The sequence below is a fragment of the Solea senegalensis genome, linkage group LG11 (genome assembly GCF_019176455.1).
Source record: "Solea senegalensis isolate Sse05_10M linkage group LG11, IFAPA_SoseM_1, whole genome shotgun sequence".
In the NCBI taxonomy this organism is placed as follows: domain Eukaryota; kingdom Metazoa; phylum Chordata; class Actinopteri; order Pleuronectiformes; family Soleidae; genus Solea; species Solea senegalensis.
In genome coordinates, this window is record NC_058031.1 from 5,190,713 (window position 1) to 5,215,782 (window position 25,070).

Below are 25,070 nucleotides of genomic sequence, written 5' to 3' on the forward strand. Positions count from 1 at the left end.
ACAGCAATTTAAGTTATAGTTATTTTAAGTAGCTGTATAGGTTTCATATTATTCAGTTTATACTTGTAATTAATCCTGAAGCTGTATACACTATCTCACTGTGTCTTTGTATTGGTCAGGTATAAAGTTTATTTTTAAGGCTTCCTTTTTTTAATGTGGGGGAAATGAGTGACTTTGTATAAGTCCATCTGTCATGCATATTTGCTTGGACTTGCTGCTGGCATGGGAGTTTGTATTAAAAACAACAACAGCGCTATATTGTATTCAGTGCCCTAACAGGAGTAGATAACTTTAATACACAGATAATTTACAAAGGAAGGTTTTTCTATTACCATGATTCAACACCGAATGGGCTTTTTTTAATATGTGCTTGTTGGATGCACATGCAATATTATCTTCAAAGGGTTGGCAAACCCCCCCAGCTGTAGCTTTGCTGTCATCATGATTTTGGTGAGTGTGCTCAAAGCTACTCCTCCAAAAGAGGAGTCTTTGCCAAACAAACAAAGATATGATGAAGCTGAAGTGAAATGGAAGAAGTGCAGTTCCCGTTCCCAGAATATGTTTCCAGTGAATCTACCGGGTCATACATTACTTTAAATTGTTTAGATTTGTTAATTGACATGGAGAATGGCCTTTTTTCAGCAAGCGCTCAGTTTATGTGACTATGTTTTTGGAATGAAGAGTGTTGCAGCGGCTTTTTTAATCATTGGCAAATACAAATACACATCTTTATAGGTTTACCAGTTTATTTGAACTTGTCTAAATGAACTTGTTCCTTATCAACATTTTCTCACATACAGACACTTAAAATGAGTCAAACAGGTGTATTATTTGCTTAATTTTCACAGAGGAAGTGTTTGGTTCATTTGGTTTTTTTAACCATCACAACAGATTCCATTAGTGACAACATCCACAGAAATTCAGGCATTCAGCATGTGAATATTTGATCAAATTTCATTAAGATGATGATTGATTTTAGTTGGTTACATATTACTCATGTTGTCAGAAGAGAGATTGTCAACAGTTTCTTCATCTCATTTGCAATCCTTCACAGTAACTTAGCACAGAGCCAGGCAATACCTCAGTAACAGTATATATTGTGATATAACTGTCTTTATTATAACAAATGATCAATACATATATCAATATGATGTTCCTTTTTTTCCACCACAGATGTTTCCCTTTTTAACAAGTTTTTTAAAGTCAATTTTGCAGATGGGAATTGTTTTTATCATGATAACCAGTTTTGTTTTCGGGCGTCAATTATTAGGGATTATCCAAATGTTCAGCAGTGTTCCACAGTATGCAAAAGGAGTGCACAACTTTCATCAGTGAGCTGCTTTAAAAAATGTCACACATCGGCCTAATTAACCTTGAAGCTGGCAGGGGTTCTCTCATCTAATTTTCTGCTCCTTCTGAATCCTTTTAAATCACAGCTTATTAAAATGAATGGAAATGAGCCGACACAGTATATAGGGAGTATATATGCTCAGATGGAGCATATTGTGGATTGTTTGGGAATCTCAGGCATTTCACAGTAAAGGAGTTGCCCTGAATGACATTGAATTGTCTTGGTGTCACATACTTAAGTATTGTCCAGGGCATTTGTTGTTTTGCTGTCTTGTAGAGCACCTTTCCTGTCTTGTGTCTACAGGAAATCAGCCTGTGGTTTAGCTGAGAGCTTGCTAACTGCCACCTCTCTGTAGGTGGATTCGCTCAGGATGCACGCAGTCCTTAGGGTTGGTGTCACACGGCACAGTGCCAGTGCAGTGCAGACACGCCCCATAGCTCTCCTGCTGTCCGTTTGAGAAGCGCATGGAGACGCCCATGTCACTGTTGTGTTGCGAGTTGGATCCCAAGCGTTCTTTCGGTTCTGACTGTGGACTTCCCCTGGAGATCCTCTGCCGTAACATAGACGTGTCTCTGTAAAGACACTCACGGAAGTTGGGCTTGCACAGCAGGTAGACTATAGGGTTGTAGATGGTGGAAGACTTGGCAAATATGGCAGCAAGAGCGAAGGCAGCAGGAGGAACTTGCGTGGCTTCTCCGAAAGCAGCCCACATGGACACAGAAGCATATGGTGTCCAGGCGACCAGGAAGCCTATACATACTGCTACTGACAGCTATAGAGAAGAAGCATGAAAGCAAGTGATGCAGAATAATAATGAAGTTTCAAACCAGTAGCAAAGTCAATATCCAATATCTGTAGTATCTCACACACACACACACACACACACGTTTGTGCAGTTATTCTAGAACACTGCATTGACTCCCATTATTTTGGACAGCCTAAACAAAGCATTATCCGTAACTTTAACCATAATCAGTTAATATTTAATCCTAGAATTAAGCTAAACATAATTCAAATCTTAGTCCTAAACTTAACCAGTTCCTCAGAAATTAGGTTCTGCCTCATTAGGACTAGGTTTTGATCTCCAAGAGGACAACTAGTCCTAACATGGTCAGTGTTTATGCAAGAAACAATTTCTACTACTCACGAACACACACGCACACACACACACACACAGAGCTGTTTATGCATGGGAATGTTCTACAAAGGTTAGGTATTTTATATTAACTATGCAAAACTTGAAAACAAGTGTGCTAAAGTGACACATTCATATTCTCTGACCTTGACAATGACAGCGTGTGCATTGTTGGTCTTGGTCTGTGGTGACACATGCTGCTGGACGGCCTGACGTGACCCCCGCACTGTCAGCAGAATGAAAGTGTAGGAGAGGAAGATGACGGTGCAGGGCAGTGCATAGCAAAAGACGAAAAGGCAGACGATGTACGACAACGCTGAAAGATCGTGGTTGGGTGCGTGCCAGTCAATGCAGCACGCTGTGCCATAAGGTTCCGCACTGTAATGTCCCCACTGTGCCAAGGGCCCTATAGCAAACACGGATGCGTAACACCACACTCCAGCCACCAGGAGGCAGGCATGTGATGAGGAGAACTTGTTACCTGATCAGACAGGAAGTAAGGTCAAAAAAAATGCCCTGCAGTTATTGTGGTTATTTGTCAACACATGCTTTGTAAAATCTGCAGATGTGGCAGCAACATGCACATCATTTTAATTTGTTCTTCCCTCACCATGGGTAGGGAGACAGACTTTAAGGCAGCAGACTAAAGAAAGAGCTGTGAGGTTGGTTAAGCTGCACAGACCAAAGAGGACTCCACACATGGCATAGAGCTGACAGGTGAGCTCTCCAAACAGCCACCTGTATACACAGAGAAAACGGAAATATGGCAGAGACATATGGCATTTCAGTATTAATTAACTTGCTTTTTGTTTGATTAATCAATCAATTATGTGGTTTATAGTTTGTCAAAAAATACTGGAAGAAAGTCCTCCTCACGCATAGACTGTATATAAAAAGATGACTAACTCTATTGCTTTGCTGAAGTGTATTGAATAGTTACCTGGAGGTGACACCACTGGTTGCAAAAAGAAGTCAATTTGAATGAAAGTCTATGGGAAAATGACTCTACGTCTTTATTTGTAACATCTGTAAACTTTTTCGTGAGAAGTCAATGGTCTTGATTGCAAGTTTGTAAATTCTATTCCAATATAGAAGAAAATAGATGGAAAAGCCTAACACATGGATAGATGGACACCAGTGTGATTGACAGCTCCTATTGTCCAATAGGAGCCTGGTTGCAGGTAACATCTGTGAATTTCTGGTTGCAAAACCTTAAATTGTTAATCTCAATGCTTTAAAATGACAGTTTAGAGATGAGTGACACCACTTGTCCTCATCCATGTCCACAACCCAACGATATTTATTTTATAATGATTTGAAATAGTAAAAGAGATAGTTCTCAAAGAGACATTTGGCCTGGCTTGTCTTGCTCAACGAAAACAAAAGATTTGACTTCAATAATACATGAATAATATGACATACCTGTGTGAAAAAGATGAAGGAATTGCCAGTGGAAATAAACTGAGTGTCATCCCAAGGTCACTGATGCAGAGATTGATGATGAAGAACTCTGCTGGCTTCAAGGTCGACCACTTGTGATATGCTACATGTAGCAAAGTGCAGTTTCCTATGAGGGACAGAACACCTTAAAAATAAAAAGAGAGATTGAGCAGTGCAGGATTATCTTGCATTAGTGGGGACTGCAAGGCGTCCCCAAAGGACCAAGAAAGCAGAGATTATCTTATTGTGTGTGTGGACTTACAAAATACGCTGTAGAGTGAGCCCATGAGTATGTCAAGCTCCTTGGAGATGGTGGAGGCAAACAAAGCAGACGTGTCCGAATTATTTCCCATCTAAAATGTTGTTTACACACATGTTAATTGTACAAAGTGCAGTAATCGAAAGAATTTACAGAAACTCAATACTCCAGTTAAGTTGTTGCAAGCTGGAATGCAAAAAAAAAAGTATTCAATTACTGCAATAAAAACTGTCTGTTCTCAGTCTTTGTTGCACTGTACTTGTGGCCTGCAGGATCAGATATAGGAACAAATGAAATAAAATAATCCTTAATAAAAGATGAGGACAGTTTGTATTAAATACAAATATAGAGAGCAGGATTGACAGATGGAAAAAAACAATAAGTCTGTGTCTTTCAGGATTTACAGCAGGGGATGGATGGGAGATTTGGAGCTCAACAACAAATCAGTTATGATGAAGATAACGCACAAGTAAAATTTGAAAAAAAGATGGTGGAATTTGTCGGTTTGTCCCCAGCTGACACGCGCCGACTCATGATCCAAACATGCACATTCGCAAATCAAATAAAACAAATGGGGTGATTCAGAAGATGCAGGAGTGTGGTCAATCTGCCATGAAGGAGAGCTGACAGTAGCTCAAGAAGAGAAAATAAATTATCTAAATAGACTGTTGGAAGAATCTTAATAGTGTCCTCAGTGTCAGCTGAAGCATGTCTATGGCACTCAAGCCCATTGTTATGAGCCATACTCATAATCTTGGCAATCAGGTTCTTCTTGCCTGTGCTATTTACGATCAAGATGATGATTGCTATTCATAGCATCACTTTGCTTTAGAGGAGACGGAAGTAAGAAATGAAAAGAGTTCTGCAGAGACAAATCTGGAGCAATATTTGGGAGCACTGTCAAACATGATGCAGAGGCAATATTGACTGTCAAGGTCACACAGGATAATAAACTTCATTACTATGCAAGTGAGCGCCACAGTCAATGACAGAATGTCCAGGCCGTCTGAGTGGAGATTACTCAGCAGAGTTAAGTAATTGTGTCCAGTCACTCAGTACATGAACTCTACTGTTGTGTCAACATGTGGATGATTCTGTTGTCAGTTAAACACATTTGTTTTATACAGTTGTTCTCTTGTATGTAGTTATTTCTAACGTTACCTTCTTTAGGTTGAGAACAATCAATAAATTGGCCATATCAGAGTTTTTACATTACATTACATTACATGTCATTTAGCAGACGCTTTTATCCAAAGCGACTTACAATAAGTAGTTTCTATTCATTCATCTATTCATTTAATTCTGTCACCTTATATCGAAACATTATATCCACTGATGTTGATAATGATTACATTGATGTACAATCATCATGTCTGGCTGTTTTTTTTCCCTTTCTTCCAGAAATGAAATTTGAAGAAACCAGACAGTAAAATTAAGAACAACTATGTGATAATAATATTTTTGACACAACGTAGCCTACGTTGAACTATTGTTTGATTGTTATTTTGTCATTGAAAGAAAGACAGACAGATGTGCATTTGTTATTTCTACGAACAATTCTAGGAACTAAGACAACACTACTTTTGTTGTGTCCAGTACCAATATCACAAACTCCAGTATCTACTGATATATAGATATTAGTCCGGTACAGTCATTTTATACCATTTAACAACACATTTGTGGTGAGTAATTTCAGAGACATAATTCTCCAACCGTGTAACAAATATTGTTCTGCCAAAAGAAGGAAATAAACAGCCCAAACATGACTCAGCTAAAATGCTTTTACTGATTTTTCTTTACATTTTTACAGGCTGTGCATAGTGAAGCATGCGATATATAGGATTTTTGGATTGTATCGGGTTTTACTTTACTTTTTTCTTTTTTAACCTGTATCGGGCTGATATTGATTCCCATCAGCTCTAATTGTTCATAGTCATGTCAGTTTGGGAGGACAAGGGTGGACAACATGACCTTTGATCCACTGGTAGATTGACATCTGTCTAAACTGTCTACTAGGGCTTTACAATTAATAGCAAAATAATATGACAAAGTACGATATCCAAATCAAAAGTAAAGCCACTGTAACCAGATCTGTCACTCATTCACATTAACTGTCCAGTCAGTAAGGATGAGCAGCCATTCCAGTGCTGACAGACACATCTGACTGTCTCTCAATGCAAGGACATGCATGAGCTCATGAGTAGTGACAGCTACGATGTCTGCACAGTTTTCCAGAGATTGGTCGCCATTGGCATCGTTCAGTCTTTGACTTGATCTTAACATACAATAAAAGCTTTCATCTCACATCTATGATGTTCTTATTCACTGACCACTAATAACTCTTAGGTATTAAGTTGATAGTCTGACACATTTTAATTGATTTACCCCTTTTATTCAACCTGTGCATCATGTTTCATGTTGCTTTTTGTGATTTTTATGGAAGGAAAAACAGCCTCTGTGTCACTGCAGTACATCATGATTTTCACGCATAATGCATCACCGCTACAAAAAAAGTACCTACTCAACGTGGGCGGAGTCATCACTGCACGGTTGCGCGAAACTGCGGTGACTTTTTTCACGCGCACACACAAAAACAAGTGACTAGTAACCTGTAAAGCAGTTGTTTGTTGTTTGTATTTGTTCAGTACTTCTCCATGACTGGAGGAGAGACTGAAATAGAGCGGCAGGGTTTGTGATGCCGTTCCCGATCAGCAGCACTGTCGCTAAATACACCAGACTCCTTAATTCTTTTTAATCGATCTACGCTTCTGCACTGTTAGGCTTGATTCTTGATTCACAGTCTGGACAGCAGCAGGGTCTGTGATACCGGTCGCTGCTCACAATCAGCGGTGCTGTCCCAAATACACTGGACTCCTCTGTTAAATATTGATGTCATCGTCCATCGGCACAACCCTAATGGATATACTGAGAATGCTAGGTTGATAGACTTAATCATTGTGACCTCATTATTTGTATATATTTTAAAGTTACAAACTAGAGCTTTAATATATAGATTTTCCAAAACTAAAATGTGTCAGTTTGTGCTTGACTGTGTCTCTTCTCTAGCTGCCTCCTCATGTGACAGTGACTGACACTGACAGTGAAAGCGAATGCCACACGGTGCAATATTTACACCATGTTTTAGCAGCGTGACAAAGAGTGGTTAGAGGCAACTCTTTCAAACCATCTCGGGGCATGCTGTGACATATCTTATGTAACCACTGTGTGCAGAATCATCATGTGAGATGATTTGCACCTAACAGCATTGTAGTATCTGACAATACTGTACATCTGCATTACTGATTTGCTTTTTCCTGCTAAATCTTTGTACCCCTGTGTTTCTTACACATCATCAGCAAATTTGACTCAGATTTTTTTTTGTATAAATAAAATATTAGGAGCGTTAATTTTATTTTTGAAATTGTATAGCTTTTTATTTAAGGAAAATAAAGGTTGTCAAAGAGGAATTGATCAGAGGGCGATGTTGACCCAGTTTGACTTTAATTTATATACTTAGTAATTTATTAGAGCACACTAGATCTAGATAGATTAAGATAAATACTTGTATTGGTAGACAAATTAAAACAAAATTTTGCTTCAGCAGCTTCATTTAAAACAAAGCACAAGGGATAGCAAAGACATAAACATCACATTAAACACATTTTAAATGACTACAAATAAAGTTAAACACACAACAATCACAGCAAGGAGAGACCAATCCTTTCACAATGAGTTTGGCCTTGATTTCAGTTTTTAATGACTAATGCTCAAAATATGCTTCAATCTGATCCCATTAAGTCCAGGGTCTGTATATGTGTTTTGATGGTAATTGTTTGTATTCAGTATTTATTGTAAAAGGAAATCAGAGTCACAGACACTGTTGTTAGCCTGTCTTACTATGTTGTTGTTATTTTAAGATGATTAATAATCTATGATATTTGAGCAGATTTTATTGGGGACAATTTTTTATGAGAAGTTTCATGCAAACAATACCTACCTTGGTCATTTGATACATCTTTAACTGGACTGCTTCTCTCATCAGAATTCTCTCATGGTGCCTGAGCCTGTGGGAAGGTCGGCATGCGCAACAAATGCAAAATAAATAAATAAATACAATCCTGCCACCCTCATGCCATCTTCACTCCACCATGACTGCTTCTACTCTTCATGACACAAACATATTACGTAATCACAGTGTGATTGAGTATGGTAAAGCAAATGTTTCTCTGTGTTAGTGGTGGTTACATCATGTCTTTTTGTTTTTTTCCTCGTACAGTTGCTTCCTTTAATTGCCTTTGAAGCTAATCTTAACGTGAAGGTCATTCACTCTGTTAACTGGTTTACTATCCAACATAGAACCATTACAATTGGTTAGACTCCTTAGACTGTATTAACTCTCTATTCTAGGACAAACAAATGAATCATTGCACGCATGTTCATGTTCCTGTATAAAAGGCAACATCAATAAGCAGTCCATGAATGCAGGCATGCAGGCATGCATGCACTGCAAATTAAAAAATGTGTGCAGGCAGCCGCAGATTAGGTCCACAGATTCTATTCAAAGAGGTCTGTGTTGTGACAACTTCAACATCGGCTAAAATGTAAAGAAAAGCATTTTTTATTTTTTTATTTTATGAAGATGAATTTTCAGAGATGTCATCATTAATCCTGCCGGACATCCTGCAGTGTGGCTTTAATGTTTGTGCCTTCATTTCATCAACATTACAACAACCACAATGACTTCTTTGAGAAAGTATTTGATTGTTGACAGAATATCCTTCTTATTACTACTTATCAACAACTGTGAAACAGTTGTAGTACACTGCTACGTGTATAAAGAAATAACAGAATGACTTTAATACAAAATTGTCTTTGTTCCTGTATATCATGATCCACGTTTCACAGCTAAAAAGAAAGACATAAAAAAACATACATCTATTGATAGATCAAACATTTGCCTCATCATCCTGTTTTGCTATTTTCAAGCTTTTAATTCAAATCAACTTTATATTGTGCCATAAATTGACCAGATGCCTCACCGCTGTGCCACTTACCTTCCAGGAAGGATTGGCTTGTCTACGGTCCACAGTTTCAATCATGGAGACCTCATGAAGGACACAGAGGAGAGAGGAGCTTGGCCAGTCACCGAGTGGGAGCGAGAACCTGTTCCAGGCTCCAGTTTGAGGTATTCTCGTCCTCTTCGACGACACACACATCACATCTGACCAGGAGGACGCGCTTTCAGTCTCTCACGCGGCATATGCACTCATAATCGTGGAGATGCACTGTAGGCTAGTGATAGCGGCAGAGGGAAAGAGAGGGAGAGAGAGAGATGAGTATAACACTGGCAAGCTCAGAGTGTCACTGATGACACAAATTCCCGCTCCTCCACCCCGTTTCCTTTATCCATCCAAACTCATTACTTCCCCACTTTACTTATCTCCTTCACGTGGTCTTCTTCCTACACTTTTTTTTAAAATTTGTATTATTCACAATCCCTACATGCTTAAATCACGCATCAGTTTCTACTTTTAACACAGCAGGATGAAAAATAAAAAAATCAGCTGATTATTGTATTATTATTGTTTTTTACTCCCAAGGGAAAGCTGAAGAAAGGTTCAGTTTTAAAGGTCCAGTGTGTAACATTTATTTATTGGCAGAAATGTAATATGCTACCGTTTAATACGTCTAGCCACGTCAAGCAAGGGCTTGGCTTTATGGAGGCCACCATCTTGAGCCGCCATATTTCTACTGCAGCCTGAATGGACAAAAATGAACATGAGCATGCGTTATGCATTTTGAAGTGTAGGCCTACCATGCAAACCTACAAGGTTTATGAAAGGCAGCAGAGTATGCTGTGGAGGAGTCATCACCGTGTCAATCTGCAGTCTTACCATTAGATGTCACTCATTCTCAAACACTGGACCTTTAATTTTCTTTATGGGCAGAAAACATCACACATATCTTTGTGTGATCTATGTGTGTTTGTGCAGTACATACACATGTATTTGAGATACACTGAACCTATTGATTTGGAAGAAAATCATATCATATATACTTGCATTCCTGAACGGAAAATTGGTTGTAGTGGTTGAATGGTATACTTGATTAAAGGGGACATATTATACCCTATTTCCCCCATTAAAATAGTTCCCTGGTGTCCTAATGAACATGTCTGTGACATGCTTTGGTCAAAATACCATAAGGATGAAGCATCATAGCAGTTCAATAATCCTGCTAAACCTGCCCCTTTCAGAACACTCGGTTTTCGTGCATGGTCCCTTTATATGCAAATGAGACACAGGCAAACACACACCCACTTCATCCAGGGGGTTTCTGATTTGTCCTCTTTACAGCGCTCGCTCACTCAGTTCTGTTCCCTCTGCTCCATACCTCTCCCCCTCCCTCCACTAGTTCTCTGACAATATATGTCTTTTTAACTGATTTTCACAGAGAGTGAAGCACCGCTGATCGCCACCGCTAATCGCCAGTGTGTGTTTGTACGTTGGTGAAATACGTTCGCTGACTAAATACAGTGACCGCTGGCCACAGTCTGATGCGAACTGCTGCGAACACACAGAACAAACAGCACACTTGTCCCTCCGCGTTGACATAATACCGCTCTTCCTCCCTCGCCTGCACTCTCGCAGGGACAAGGTGGAGCTAAGGTGGAGCTCTCGAAGTAAACTTACTGGTGGGGCGGTAACATTCGCGGTGAAATGCGCATGCTGCCGTCATAAGCGCAGGGAATTCAACATCGAGTGTTTTATCGCCTATACTTACACTAAGGGGGACCACGCAAACATGACTGAGTATTCTTTTTCCACACTTTGGTGACTGGTAGGGCCTCCAGAGTCCCAAATATAAGTATTGAAATGGTTAAAAAGTTGATTTTGCATAATATGTCCCCTTTAATATCTGATTTCTTAGAGAAGCCCAGTGAGCCACATAAATAACAATAACATTAACCAGGTTTTGAACAACTTCTTGGAAAGATTTCTGATATTTATGTTGTTAAGCACTGTACTTTTGACAATGTTTTTCTGACAGTGGTTTTGTGTTGTATTTAAGCCTCAAACCACGATTGGCAGCTTCCACTCCTCAATAGACCAAGAAAACTGGATATTGTTTGTTCATATAACATTGCTTGTATATGTGAGTTTTTCTTTAAAAAGCCTATTATGGGAATCACAATACAATATATCCCAATTAATCATGATATATTGTATTGAGACTTTTTTGAGACATTTTTGCCAATACACAGCACTAGTTGTGTATTGTGCACTAGATCAGTGACTGTAATGGGGGATAATCAAAACCCGGAGGAGAAAAATCTGTCTTGTCGCAAAAAACACTGACACAGTGTCACATCCACAAAGATGTGACACTGTCACAGTGGTTTTTTATCCTATTTAACATCTTAAGAATATTTTTCTCGGAATATTGAATAGAGTTTGAATCTATTTGAATAATATTGTTGTTTTCAGGATGCGCCTGTGATATTTGAGATAAAGTGAGAAAAGTGAGAAGGAATTTATGATTGTGATGTTTATTCGTGGCAATAGATAAATGAGTATTAGATGGCATGTGCCCATTTTTCATCTTAATCTATCAGGATGATGAGCTGAAGCGGTGCCATGTTAATTATTTTCCCAAGTGAATGCCAGTTGCTACAGTGGCACCGATGTTTAATATGCAGTGATAAATTACAAAATGTTTGAAGCATAATTTGTAAACCAAAACCAAAGAAAATACTTGATACTCAATGCCATTGATACCATGGGGGGGAAAAAATGAAGAAACATTTAGAGGCATAATTTTTTTAAAAGTCTGAAACGTTGCTGTTGACAAATAGCTCGTTGTGTGTTAGGTAGTGCTCTGCATATATATATGTATGTATATATATATATATATATATATATATATATATATATATATATATATATATATGTGTATATATATATATATATATGTGTATATATATATATATATATATATATATATATATGTATATATATGTGTATATATGTATATGTATATATGTGTATGTATATATATATGTGTGTATATATATATATGTATATATACATACGTATATATATGTATATATACATATATATATGTAGGTAGATAGTTTTCGTTTGTCCATATACACTATAAATAAAAAGACTATTATAGCATTTCAGATTTACATAATCATATTGTTCCCTTGTTCTAGTGGTTTGTTTGCAGAATTTTTGTCTAAATAACTGGGCCTGAAATGAGCTTCCCCTGTTTCAAAGACCAGCAACCCGCCACTGCACTGTGCACATCACTACTGTTGCAAACGAGTATCAAATCCAATACTCATGTTTAGTATTGATTGCTATCTCAGTATCTTATATGTTTTCACACAATAAATCCAGTCCTTGTGGGGAGCATCTGAACAGCGCCTGAAGCGCTGTGTCATTCTCCTTTATCATAGCCACTCGTGCAGTCTGCCTGCAGCAGCACAACTCCCAGACTGACTGTCACTGAAAGCTGCTTACGGGAGCGTGGGCTCGCTCACTGAGCTGTGCCAAGGCTGCAGGGGCTGTCGGAAAGCTGTAAAGAGCAGTACTGTCACATTAATACCTCAGCACAAAGCCCTGGTCCTTCTCAGGCCGCCCGCTCTCACACTTTTAGATGAACTTAATGTCATAGCCTGTGGTCCACTGCAGTATCAAAACCTTTAAGGGACTCACAAGAGATGACAGTAGGCAGGGAATGATCAGAACAAGAGGGAATCATAAGAGATCATTCGATTGTAAGACGCAGTCACTTTCCATCACAATATAATAAAGACATCAGTTAATGTTTGCCAAAGACGTTGCATAGCTCAAGGGATGACAGAGTGGGTCAGTCAGTCCACTACTTTAGTCTACGCTGAAATATCTCAACAACTATCAGATGGAATGCCATGACATTTTGTTCAGATGTTTATGGTCCTCAGTGGATGTACCCCACTGTCTTGGCTGGATAAATTGGCTTTTGAAAACTTTAACCCTCTCATGACCATCATGATAATCAGGCCGCCTGGATTTATTTTGATTTTATGGCTATAGAATTGTCAAAAAATGTTCAATGAGTGGGTGCTTCTGCCCCTTTTTCCAAGATAATGTTCACTTTTGATATCTGGCAGTTATTCAACCAGTAATTACCGTAGTGAGAAGCTGACGTTACAATAGTGTGACACACTAGAGAATCTTGTCTGTGATTGAAGGTCCTGAGGGCTACCGTAATGACAAGTATATTGGCGCAAAGCTCTATTCTCTATTTCCTCTTTTCTGGAATCTATCCATCCATCTTCTACCGCTTTGTCCTTCACATGAGTTGTGGGGGTTACTGTATCAGTCTCAGCTGACATAGGGCGAAAGGCGGGGTACACCCTGGACAGATTGCCAGTCCATAGTTTTTGATTTCTAGATATCTCAAACGGTGTACGAGTTATGGTAATGAGGAGCACACATGCCAAGTCCTGTCGATGATGACAGGATGGTAACATAAGGGTTAAACCCCAAGCCAAATTTTGTACTTATTCTATACAATATCTCAACATCTAAAGGGTTGCTTAGCAAAATGTATCCCTGATGTTTGTATTTCTTCCCCACGTTGACTAATGCCTGTGACAACCCCGCTGACTTTTCCTTTAATGCCATCACAAGGTTTGACATTTCTGATTTGTGAAGTAAAATTTCTAGACGGCAAATGGAGCGATTGTTGTAACATTTTGTACATTTTGTCTCGATCTCCCTCAGGATGGGATTTAATAATCATAAAAATACAATCAAGGTTGGTACTAAATAGGTTTATTGTCCTAGGGGACACATCTATGTTTCCTCACTCCTCCTCCTCCTTTCTCTATTGGCTTCTCCCTTTAGGGGGCACAGCAGCAGATCATCTGCCTCCATCTTGTCCTATTTCTCGTGTCCTCTTCTGTTACACCAACTGTCCTCATGTCCCCCTTCACAACATGTGTGTGAGCTATGGTGTTAATGTGTGAAGCTGCATGTTATGCGACACAACATTTTGTGTTGTTATTAATGTTTCAACAGCTTAATTCCACCCAGCTTCTCATCCTTACATATAAATGTACAATCATTTTCATAAATATCAGTAAATTAACTTAAGACAGAGGGCAGAATCTGTCCTCCTGCCTCCTGTTATCTTAGCTGAGAGCAGAAGGAGTTCCTGTAACCTTTAACAGGCTGGATTAGGACGCTTTAGGCTGTAGAATTAATCTGATGAGCTATTGCTTTATGACTAATTGGTGCTGCTGGAAATTTTTGTGAATATAAAATAATGATTGTCTTTTCCACTGCAATACAGGGACTGTCACTCTTATTAATAGAAAGGAAAAAAATAAATGTCAATTTCAGACAATTTTATGCTGGAATAATCTAAAACAATGCATCATTTATATGACCATGAGTTGATTAAACATAAGACTTAATTTTTTTTCTATAATGTATAATCATTAAACACATTCATAGAACCATGGAATCTTGTAAGTAACATAATCATCTGTCAACAGCTGGTGCTTTGGTTGATTTTCAGTTTCGTGATGAAGATTATTGATCAAATTTAGATGCATCTTTGTCTGATGATAATGAATTTATTAAACCCACACATTCAAATAAAATCAAATTAATCTGCATTGACTTTCACAGTACTTTAACCTATGTGCAAACAAATAAAGGGAGAAGTTGAATAATTAGTGTAACTGTATTCCTGTCTGGGGGTTTAAACTATCAGCCATGTTGGAAAAATCTATATGACAGACCAGTTATATTTCTAACCTTTTCAAACAGTTTGTTGTCTAGAATATATAATATCAATTATTTGATATTAGATAATGCAGCCCATGTACCCAAGTCCACTGTGACTGCCATTAACATTATTAAGGGTTTACTCTGCCCCTTGCTCTGTGTCCCCTGGGATTTGCTGCAGATAATGATGGGTGTTTCGTATAAATCTCTACACGAAAATCCATTTTCGTTTTATTTATACAAAAGACTACTTATTCATAATATCTGCAAGTATATATTTGATATTCACTCCACTGCAAGGAATTGGTTTCCATTTTCTCCAAATGCTTCTCACTCTTTACTGGCAGGAATCCAAAATCTGTGATATTTAAAGGCTGAGCACAGGTTTTACATAATGACTCAATATGTCATCCTTTTTGACAAGCAAAACCTTATGTTCACCATGTTTTCTTGGTATGAATATAGCTTTTCACCAACAGTGTGGTCAGTGTAGGACACAATTTCGGTACAAGTAGAGTGTTGTATGTTACTACTACTCACAAAAAAATTAAATCAAATTCTGGAACTTGTGAAGTAGAAGAAGAAGAAGCCCAGAGTCCTTGATTCAAGGTGACCCGTTCCAGCACTTCCTCCTGTATGAGCAAACTAAAAATCAACACTGTCCCTTCCCTGATCATCACTATAATGAGGACAAAAAGTCCTTTCACCTTAAGCTTCCGCTGAGGACATTATATGGGATGATTCATATTTTAGACTGCTGCAGCCTTCTATTTACTTAAATATGCGTCGTCCTCTGTCTGTGTGCCAGCTTTCTCTCTTGCCTTTTTCGGGGGCATGCCTCATAATATACCTCCAGTGACATTATGTGTGGTGTGCTGTGAGCATAATCGGATCTGTGAGTGAGCAGTGATGAGACTTTGAGTCAGGGGAGATGATTTCACCAAAAGCCCCGATTCCCCTTTATGTCCAAGTGTCTTCTTTGAAACGAGCAAGATTAATGTGTTGTTGTCTAGGTTTGCGTGACGTAGGAAGTTAAAGCTTTAGTGCGTAACCTTTGATGGGTCTTTTTTATGTTATTATTCTGCCTGTTTGGTCTCTGTGAAGAGAAACGATTTAATCTGTTTGTATACTGCATCCGTTATCTGAAAATGGGCTCTGTCAAGCAAAACTGTCAGAAATTACTAAGGGAGTGTTTTTGTATATACGACAGCATTAGGGTGGGCAAGAAGCAAACCACTGAATGACTCGGTTTTTTGAGCAGTGGCATTTCTTTCTGTATTTTTTCTGTAGATGTTTCTTTGTGTTTTCAGTCATACTCGAAACCTATTTGCTTTACTAGTGCAATGCTGCTGTTGCTTCTGTTTTTGTCTTGACATAAAACAAATCCCTTCCCTGTGTACAGCATGGGAATGTTAAGCTGACAGACTTAATCGGTATTGTGTCAACTCATACTGGTTTAAATTAGGGTTGAACAATTAATAATAAATGTTATCAAAATTGCAATATCGCCTGCTGCAATTTTCAAATCGCAGGAGGCACAATATTTTTTACAGCCAAAATGTGTGAAAAATTAGCATTTTTAGTGTTCACTGCATATTTTCTTATCTTGACATAAAAAAGAAAGGTTTGTAGGTTATATGTGAAAAGTTGCTTGTGGAGACAAGGGATATATTTGCCTCCTTCTCACTTTCGGAATTCCACTATTATCTAGGTTTATGTTCTGACCAGATTTGATGCCTATCCTTTCTTTATTTGTGCCTTATTCCCTGGCATTTCCATTTTTATTAGTCACCTCATGTCTTAGGCTAAACTGTTTTCACACCACACTGGCCTCACCTCACACATGGGTGTGTTTTTAATGGTTGTTTGTCCAACTGAGGAAAAGGAACTGACATGGAAATGTTATTAATAAGTTGACCTATTGCACTTTTTTTAACATACAGTGTAGAGAGAAGAAATGAGCTCAGGCAGCTTGGCTGGTCTCCTGTTTTTTTGGACACAGAGAGAGAGACGGAATGAGATGTCGCTGTCACCTTGGCAATAATGTCAGTTTGTGAATTTCTTGTGCTACACATGACCTGTACCCAATAACTTAAGTTTTGGACTCATTTGCTTAATCTTCAGTCCTGTCAGGCCTGATTTATTCCCTGCTGTAAGGATTTCTTAATTTATTATTTATTTTGATTTATGTGCCTTCTTGTGGCTCTCCACTTTTGTTCAATTAACACCGAAGTTACACACATCAATTATCTGAAATACTCAAATACATAGCCATCTCAAGCATTTCTTGTGTGACATGTCTGTTCACAAAGAAAACATGAGTGTTAAAGTAACATGTTTATTGGATTGTCAATGGAAAACCTCAAACGTGGACTGTTTATGGCTTGAAATAACAACATTTTATGCAGAAGAGAACTTGATGTTCAAGAAATGACACTATACAAAAATTCATTTTTCTAGTCTAGACATAACAAAAACAAATACAAAAATCTTAAACATGTAAACATGTAAACATTGTTAAACAACTGTTCATATAAGAATATGTTGTAGGCTTTAGAGATACAGTACAGTAAGGTGCAGGATTTTCCTCAATCCCTGGGGCTAAAAAAATAATTGCCCATTAAAACAAACTGTTCATCTTAGCACCGTGTTTTGAGTCTGTGTTCTGTGAAATCAGTATTAGCTGCCATTTTTATTTTTTTAAAAAAAATCATGCTTATTTCAGTGCAGGTTCAAAACCTTTGTATTACACAATTCATAAAAAATAAACTGGCTATTTAGTGGGCCCCACACCTGCAGACTATGACGTTTTCTATTCTTATATAAAATCTATTGTCCATAGAAACTGAACTAATTTATAGTGAAGATGTCACCTCTTCTTGGCACTGCTTCCACCTCTAAACTTTGCTGTGTTGGTTCTGCCTTTTCAGTGCAGTTTCTGAGCTCCCCTCTCAGCTCAGTCAGCTGCTGAGCATGGCTGGACAGAGTCCCATTTACTTGCAGGAGAAGTCCATTCGATTGTTTCTCTAGTTCCTCCCTGATTTTCTCCAGGTCATCTGCCAGATAAGTCAGACCTTTGCACTTGTCCTCCACAGTAGCAACACGCCCATTAACCTCCGTTACCTCTTTCTGGACCCCCATAGCTGTGCTTCTGCAGCCACGCACCTCCTCTGCTAGTCGCCTCTTCATCTCAAGCAGCTCCGCCTTAAGGCGGATCAGTCGGCGTTCTCCTGCCCCGAGCATAGACGCCTGATGACCAACCAGCTGGACCACGCCCTTTATCTGTTGGGCTAGACGAGCCTCTCTCTCATGCCAGGAGTCATTAGCTTGACCCACCTTGTGGATGACAGTTCCCAGGGAATTCTGGAGGACTTTTAGTGTGCGGTTGACTGAGCGAACATTAAACTTCAGGATTGTGAGCTCTCCCTGGAAGGGAGTATCTCTTTCTGCCTGTATCTGCTGGTCCTTGAGGCTCAGATGCTGCAGGATATTCTGCAGTGTGATGTTCAGAGTATTCAAACGGTCATCTTGCAAGTCCTGTACATCCTTCATGCTCTGCTCTGCTGCCAGGATAGTGTTTGGTTCAGCAGAGTCTCCCTGGATGGCAGAGGCTCTTTGAGTAGAGGAATGGGAAGAGGAGCAGAGAATCTCAAGGCTAGTCAGGTGTTTCTGCACTCTGTCCACGTCCACCTCCAGTCTTTCTCTGAGTGACTCCACTTCTGTCTCTAGGGTGGGAACTGCATGGCCCTCCAGCAGTGCCGGAGCAGTAGCATTACCCAGCTCCTCCAAAGCTGTCAGCAAACGGCTCTCAACAGCCCTCAGCTTACCCTCCATTCTGGCTTCCAGGTCCTGACCTGTCTCATTTCTATGTGGGTTACCACTCCTCCTTCCTGTCTCACCATTTTTAATCTGCCCAGTCAGGCCAAGCTCGTCCTCAATGTACCCAAGACGCCCTTCCAGAATTCCCTCTATGTGGTCCTTGTGTCCACCTAGCTCTACTCTCAGGTGCCCCTGGGACTGGTTGAGGCCTCCCACTGACATTTCCAGCAGCTGCACTCTCTCAACCAGTCCACTCATCCGGCCACAGCAGCCATCTGTATCCTTAAAATCATGAATCTGTGCCTGGATATTTCTTACCTCTGTTCTCAAGTCTGTGCTGCTTTCATGTAGAGCATCTTCTATCTTTTCCTGTCTTTCAGCTTGCTCCCTCTGGCACTGACGACGCACGTCTCCAGCTTTCTCCTCACATTTGCCCTCAGCGGTTTCGACACGCTTCTCAAACCCACCAAGTACTTCTGTCCTGGCTGCATTCAGTTTGGCATCCATCAGATTCTCCAGAGCTCCCGTAGTAAAATTACCAGTGGAGTCTGATTTTACCCCTGCTCTATTTGACATCTTAACCAGTTGTCCATCATGTCCCTTCACTGTTGCTTTAAGTTCCTGCAGCTCAGTCATTTTGGCTTGCAGCTCTGCCCTGAGCTCCTCTACTCTTCCACTTAGTTCTGTAAAGCCTGAAAACACTTGTCTACCATCTAGCCCCTCTGCCTCAGCACCTCCGCCAGGAATCTCCACAAACCCTACAGTGGAAAGACTAGAGGCTATAGCTGGAGCTGGAATTGGGCCAGGGGCAGCAGAAAGTAGAGCTGACAGCATCCTGTTGGCATCCTCTCTAAGAGAAGCTCGTAGACTCTCCTCCAGTCCATTTACAGTTCCCCTCAAAGTCTCCAGACCCTGGTTTAGACGTTGCACATCCTCTTCCATTCGAAATATTCGCTCCTCTGTCTCATTGTCAAGAGTCTGGCCTAAGAAAAGGATAAAAAGCTGTTAAAATTGGGACAAACACACTGCTTTTATGATTTGGTGCAATTACAGTTTGAATCTGGTTCAAAAGAATACAATTCTTACAATTCCCACCATTCTTATATTTCTTAGTAAGAAAATTATGCAAATATGCTATTTTTTCACTCATCCATTTAACAGTCAAATCCATTAAGAATTAGAATGTAATTTTTGGAACTTGGACACACCTACGGTCTCACCCTCAGGCTGTTCACCACCAGAGGAAGGAGGGGGGATTTCCTCTAGGATATGTTCTTCAGGCCCTTGGCTGGGCTCATGTTCTTGGTCATGCTCTGTGTGATGTGGCTCCTGGTGGTCAGGCATTGACTCTGGCTCTGACTCTGGCTCAAAGGACTCAAAGGAGGTGTCTGGGTAGGAGGAGGTCCTCGGAGGCCCAAAGTGATGCATTGGATAAGAGTTAAAACCACTTGGGGGTTGTCCATTGGGTTGACTCCATGGGTTGGCTTTCACAGCTCCATGAATAGGTGGGCCCTTAAACATTGGACCCTTGAACATGGGACCTTTGTATTGTGGGCCCTTGAACTGTGGTTCCTTAAACTGCGGGCCTTTCATTGGCGGGCCCTTGAATGGTGGCATCATTCTGTGTTGATAAACTGGAGGACCTTCCATACAGCCATAACCAGAGTAACCTGGACAACAACGCCATTCCAGCTCTGTGACGGTTTTATGTGCCACCTTGTAGACTGGTTTGTACATCAGACGATACCTGAGTGGAACAACCAATATCAAAAATACAATTAACTCAATTTTTTTTTTTTACCCATGTCTTATGAATCCTAAATATAAACCCTAAAATGCTTTCATTAAAATGCAAATCAAAGACTAAAGATTTGTTGATTACTCACATGAGAGTAGGACATTTTTGACCCCAAGAACACTTGTTGTATTCAGCTTTTACGTAGGGAGCTGCCCCATCCTGCACAGTGAAGGGAACTGTCTTTTCCGTGACATATGCACAGTGGTTCCTTCAGAAGAGGAGAGAAACAACATCAGAAGAGATTTCAGTCATATAAATGATTCATAGTAGATTGCAAGAATGCAACTAAATTAAAATGTAGATTAAATTATATAGAGATGTTCTCATTGTGCACAAGACAAGGAGAGAAACAGAGGTGAAACTTACTTGTGTCTGCTAGTGGGTTTCCCTTGGTCATGGTGTGGATTGAGTCCAGCCTTGGTATGGTATTGGTGTGGTCTGTAGAACTTGGCTTCCACCAGTGACAAAAATTGAATGATGAAGATAAAATGACTCCAAACTGTTATAAAATGCATCCTTGAATATCCAGGTGTAATAGCAAAAGCTTGGTGATGTGAGTCTCACAAAAGACAGAAGAAGAATATATTCGTCCTTTCAAGGGCAACCAATACCCTAAATTCTCCACTCCACTCACTTGATATCGATATTAATAAACTGTTGTGTCTCAAACAAGAACACATGAAAAACTGACAACAGAAAAAAGGTCTCTGCAGTAGAGCCTTTGTTGGCTGTGCTATAAAGCAGAATGTTGGCCCTGGTGCTGGCTGTGGGTTTGTTGGAGTCTCTAATACTGACAACAGTCCACTGTGAGTTTGGTGGACTACACACGCCACTAAAAAGGTCCCACTGGCATCATCTACATAACTCCTCCCACTCAGCCTCCTCAAAGTAACACCAAGTTGACATCAGAGTAGAGAGCCGCCTTCACCTTCACAGTTAGTAGCACTCAACTTTATGAAAAAAAAGAATGTTTTCATGATACATCTCCATAAATTTCTACCAATAAGGACCTAGTCTCGAGTCCCATGAGCTGTTTTCCCATGGTGACATCATGGCAAACCACAGAGGAAATAGTGCATCACCTCCAAATTGCACAACACCCGGCCTTGTCCCAAAATAGCACGTTTTTTTATTTTAAATCTTAGTGTAAAAGTGAAAAAATAAATCATATTCGATGATGAAAAAAGTGTATATGTCTTGAACCTTTTGTTCTGCAGTGAGCAAAAAAAAAGAATGAATATGAAATTCCATTTGCTTTGGTTTCAGGGTCCTGGACATTGTTCGTGCTGACTCATTGTCACACTGTGACACTTTGTTCATATTTATACAATGATGACAGTTTCAGATGTCTGTTGTGACATGGTACATTAGCCATTAGCCTCTATTGTAATCATTTTAGCAAACAGTTTGGCCGTACCTTCTCACTCGTCCTTTACTTTTCCAGTTGAAGTGGATGGACGCCCCTAAAATGTATTTCTGATGAACACAACAAATGGACTGAATAAAAATACATATTGTATATATGGATCCACACCAAAGTAGAGCTATTCGTAGATATTAAACTCTGAATATGCCTGATTATTTTCATTATGATTTTTGCATTATTTCCTGATAATTTGATGGGTTCTTGCTTTGGTCATGTCCCTCGTCATGGAAATCCATTTAGTGAGTTAGTCTGCTGACAGTTAGACAAATAGCACTGAAAACATAACCTCCTTGGCACTGGTTATAAATATGTGTTGCTATATTAACACACAGAATATCTAATTATTTATGACATCTGAAGGTGAGACCACATTACAACATTTTGCTTATTGTTGAGTTCTCTAAAGACTTGGCAGTCTCTAACATCTTGAGCTCTTATGCTGAACACATGCACATTGACACAGTCTAAACCTGGACCTAACAGCAAACCTCCAGGAGCAGGAACAAATAAAAACAAATACTCTGTGTTGAAGGCTGTGACAGTACACACCCAGGCCCCAGAGTGCCGAGCCTCACAAACCCACACCTTCACTCACAACACAGGTCTTTGTGCAGGGTCGGCAAGAAGACTGGCAGCTCCACTCCATCACAGACACTTTCCACCTAAAGGCCACATTTTGAGCCGCATATATTAATCTTAATCAATTTACCCTAACAGTCTTCCAACAAAGCCCAGCTTTCACATTTCAGAGTGATCTGTGGAATTTACAGCAGACGCTTTTAGAGAACAAATTGAACAAAAGCAAAGCATTCTATTTTAACAGCTTTTTCTTTTCTTTCTTCTTTTTTTCTTTTAATATTTAAAACTGTTGATTATATGTTATTACATTTTCCTCTCCTGCCTGGGACTGCAAGGGCAGCATTAGAGTGGGAAAATAAGAAGCTTTAGCTTATTATTATTTGTGACTCTGCAGACAGCCGGAAGTGAGGTGGTGCCAATGGAGCAAACTAAATAACATACATATCTACAGGTGGCTTTAATGTTTGTGTTTTATGTGCACATGCAGTGAGTCATTTAAAAATTATCATTTATTCCAGCAAATTTGGTATCTTATCTATAGATTTTACGGTGCTAGTCAGTATTAAAATGGCAGTACTTCACTGACTGTTGTAGTTGCTGGTTATTACTCGCATTAATATTTTCACATAGAAATAAAAACTTTTCAAATGATAAAAAAATAAAATATAAAAAATATCACGTTGTTACCAATCTTTTTGACTTGTGACTCTTGACACAAAAGTCAGTGTGTGGTTGTCTAACCTTGTAACAAGTTAGCATAGATATTTCCTCTCAACACGTGACATGGTTTTATTTAGATAATTGCCTGTAGCTCTATTATTTATTTAATGACCTGTCAGATTTTTAATATGACCCCTTTGAGGGGGTCTAACTCATTGGTTGGGAATTGTGAAAATAAGCAGCAAAATTAAAATGCTTTTTATACAATGATACCATTTTTATACATTAATGACCAGTTTTCCAGCAAAACTATTTCAGTGTATATATTATATTCAGTGTTGATGTTAATGCTACTTTTCTCAAGGTAGCATCTTAAATGAAGGCTTTTTATTTGTAGTGTAGGAGCCGAGTCCTTCCACAATTGAACATACATTATGTATTGGCAACAGTTAATGCCATACATTCTTGGAAAACACATAACTGTCATAAAATTACCCAATTTTAAAACAGGGGAGAAACACTGTGGCCTTTATTTTGCAGGAATCTTTTGATTGACCCCTTTTAGAAGCAGGCCCATTTCCTGTATCCTGTTTGTACCAGGACCCACCTCTTTTACCTGGAAACACCCTGTTCACTTCAGATATGCAGCACAGTGTTTATGTGAGTTTGTGAGAGGGACAGAGTGTGTGTATGTGTGCGTCACACGTTCTCTGCACACTCTCTTAGCCTCATGATTTGTAAACAAGCTTTCATTGTATCAGTCGGAGCATGTTTCAGAGCGCACAGCGTCCATGCTCGTACTTTCTGGTCCGGTGAAACAAATGCAGCTTTATTCTGGCGGCTGGTGGCAGCTCCACCCAGAGTTTTCCTTGAATGGCATCACACAGTCACAGCTGTTTTAGCTTCCACTCACCTGCCCCTCACAACGCTTATGTCACACTTAAGCTGTTGAAAAGCTTCCCAGCATTGCTGAATTATGACCAGACTGAGGCCTTATTTCCCCATGTGCTCATGAAAAAAAGGGAACACCATATAACTGTGTAAGCCTATAAGTCTGTGCAACATACGGGGAGATGCATTTTTGTTTATCCCTTCTTCTCTGTTTCTAACGCCAGTGGTCCACATTCTGAGCCTGTCTGTAAATCTCTTCATGTGTGTCTTTATTTGGTGCCTGACTGGGCCGTGTAGCTTTGGCAGTGTTTGAACAAACAACAACACTGGCTTCTGTATATTTACATATCATTTTCAGCAGGTGTCTTAACTGGCATGGAATACCAGATGAGATGAAGATTGATCCACAATGAACATAAAGTTTTAATTTAAGTAGTTTCTTGCTCATTTTGAACTGGATAAACCTTCAGTCATTAATTGTCTCTTTGTTATACAAGAAAAAAAAGATAGAAATGTTTTTATTTATCTGCCTTTAAATGTAATCTATTATCAAGAGTAGAAATTGCTTACTCTCTCTCAACTGGACTTACTTGAGTTAAAAAGTCTGGTTTCCTACAGCTGACCCCTGAGGATGATGATCTGGTCCTGATTATTCGATTAATTGATTACTAATTGATTCCTAAATTAATCGTCATCTATTTTGATAATGGATTAATCGTTGTGTTTCTTTTAGTAATAAAAACAAGCTCTCTGGTTTTTCAGCTTCTTAAATGTGAATATGTTCTGGTTTCTTTGCTCCCTGTCATACGAAGAAATCATTCAATCTTAATGACATCTTATGAACGAAAAAGACCTTCGAGAACATCGTCTTCGGTAGAAACAAGGTTTCTGCGGATTTAAATATATATTTGGTTTAAAAGTCCTT

General features: G+C 39.3%; 2 protein-coding genes and 1 long non-coding RNA gene across 3 annotated transcripts in view; 1 reads left to right on the top strand and 2 right to left on the bottom strand.

The window, feature by feature from the left end:
- Nucleotides 1-23,549, top strand: part of LOC122776928 — a 28,640-nt gene extending 5,091 nt beyond the window's left edge. Inside the window, exons 4-5 of the long non-coding RNA XR_006361275.1 lie at nt 9,247-9,370; nt 19,172-23,549. This is a non-coding gene — a long non-coding RNA (uncharacterized LOC122776928). The remainder of the gene's footprint in view (nt 1-9,246; nt 9,371-19,171) is intronic.
- On the bottom strand, nt 729-9,303 carry LOC122776926 (opsin-5-like). Its single transcript, XM_044037730.1, has 7 exons — nt 9,240-9,303; nt 8,183-8,249; nt 4,189-4,279; nt 3,909-4,071; nt 3,097-3,224; nt 2,633-2,967; nt 729-2,123 (listed from the first exon to the last, which is right to left on the bottom strand). The coding sequence occupies exons 2-7, from the start codon at nt 8,222-8,224 to the stop codon at nt 1,686-1,688; spliced, it is 1,197 nt and encodes a 398-aa protein (XP_043893665.1). The 5' UTR covers nt 8,225-8,249; nt 9,240-9,303; the 3' UTR covers nt 729-1,685.
- LOC122776920 (EMILIN-3-like) lies at nt 17,579-21,104 on the bottom strand. The gene is made up of 4 exons (XM_044037719.1): nt 20,956-21,104; nt 20,678-20,797; nt 20,000-20,538; nt 17,579-19,774 (listed from the first exon to the last, which is right to left on the bottom strand). Exons 1-4 carry the CDS (start codon nt 21,102-21,104, stop codon nt 17,823-17,825), a joined length of 2,760 nt encoding a protein of 919 aa, XP_043893654.1. The 3' UTR covers nt 17,579-17,822.
- Nucleotides 23,550-25,070: the final 1,521 nt, after the last annotated feature.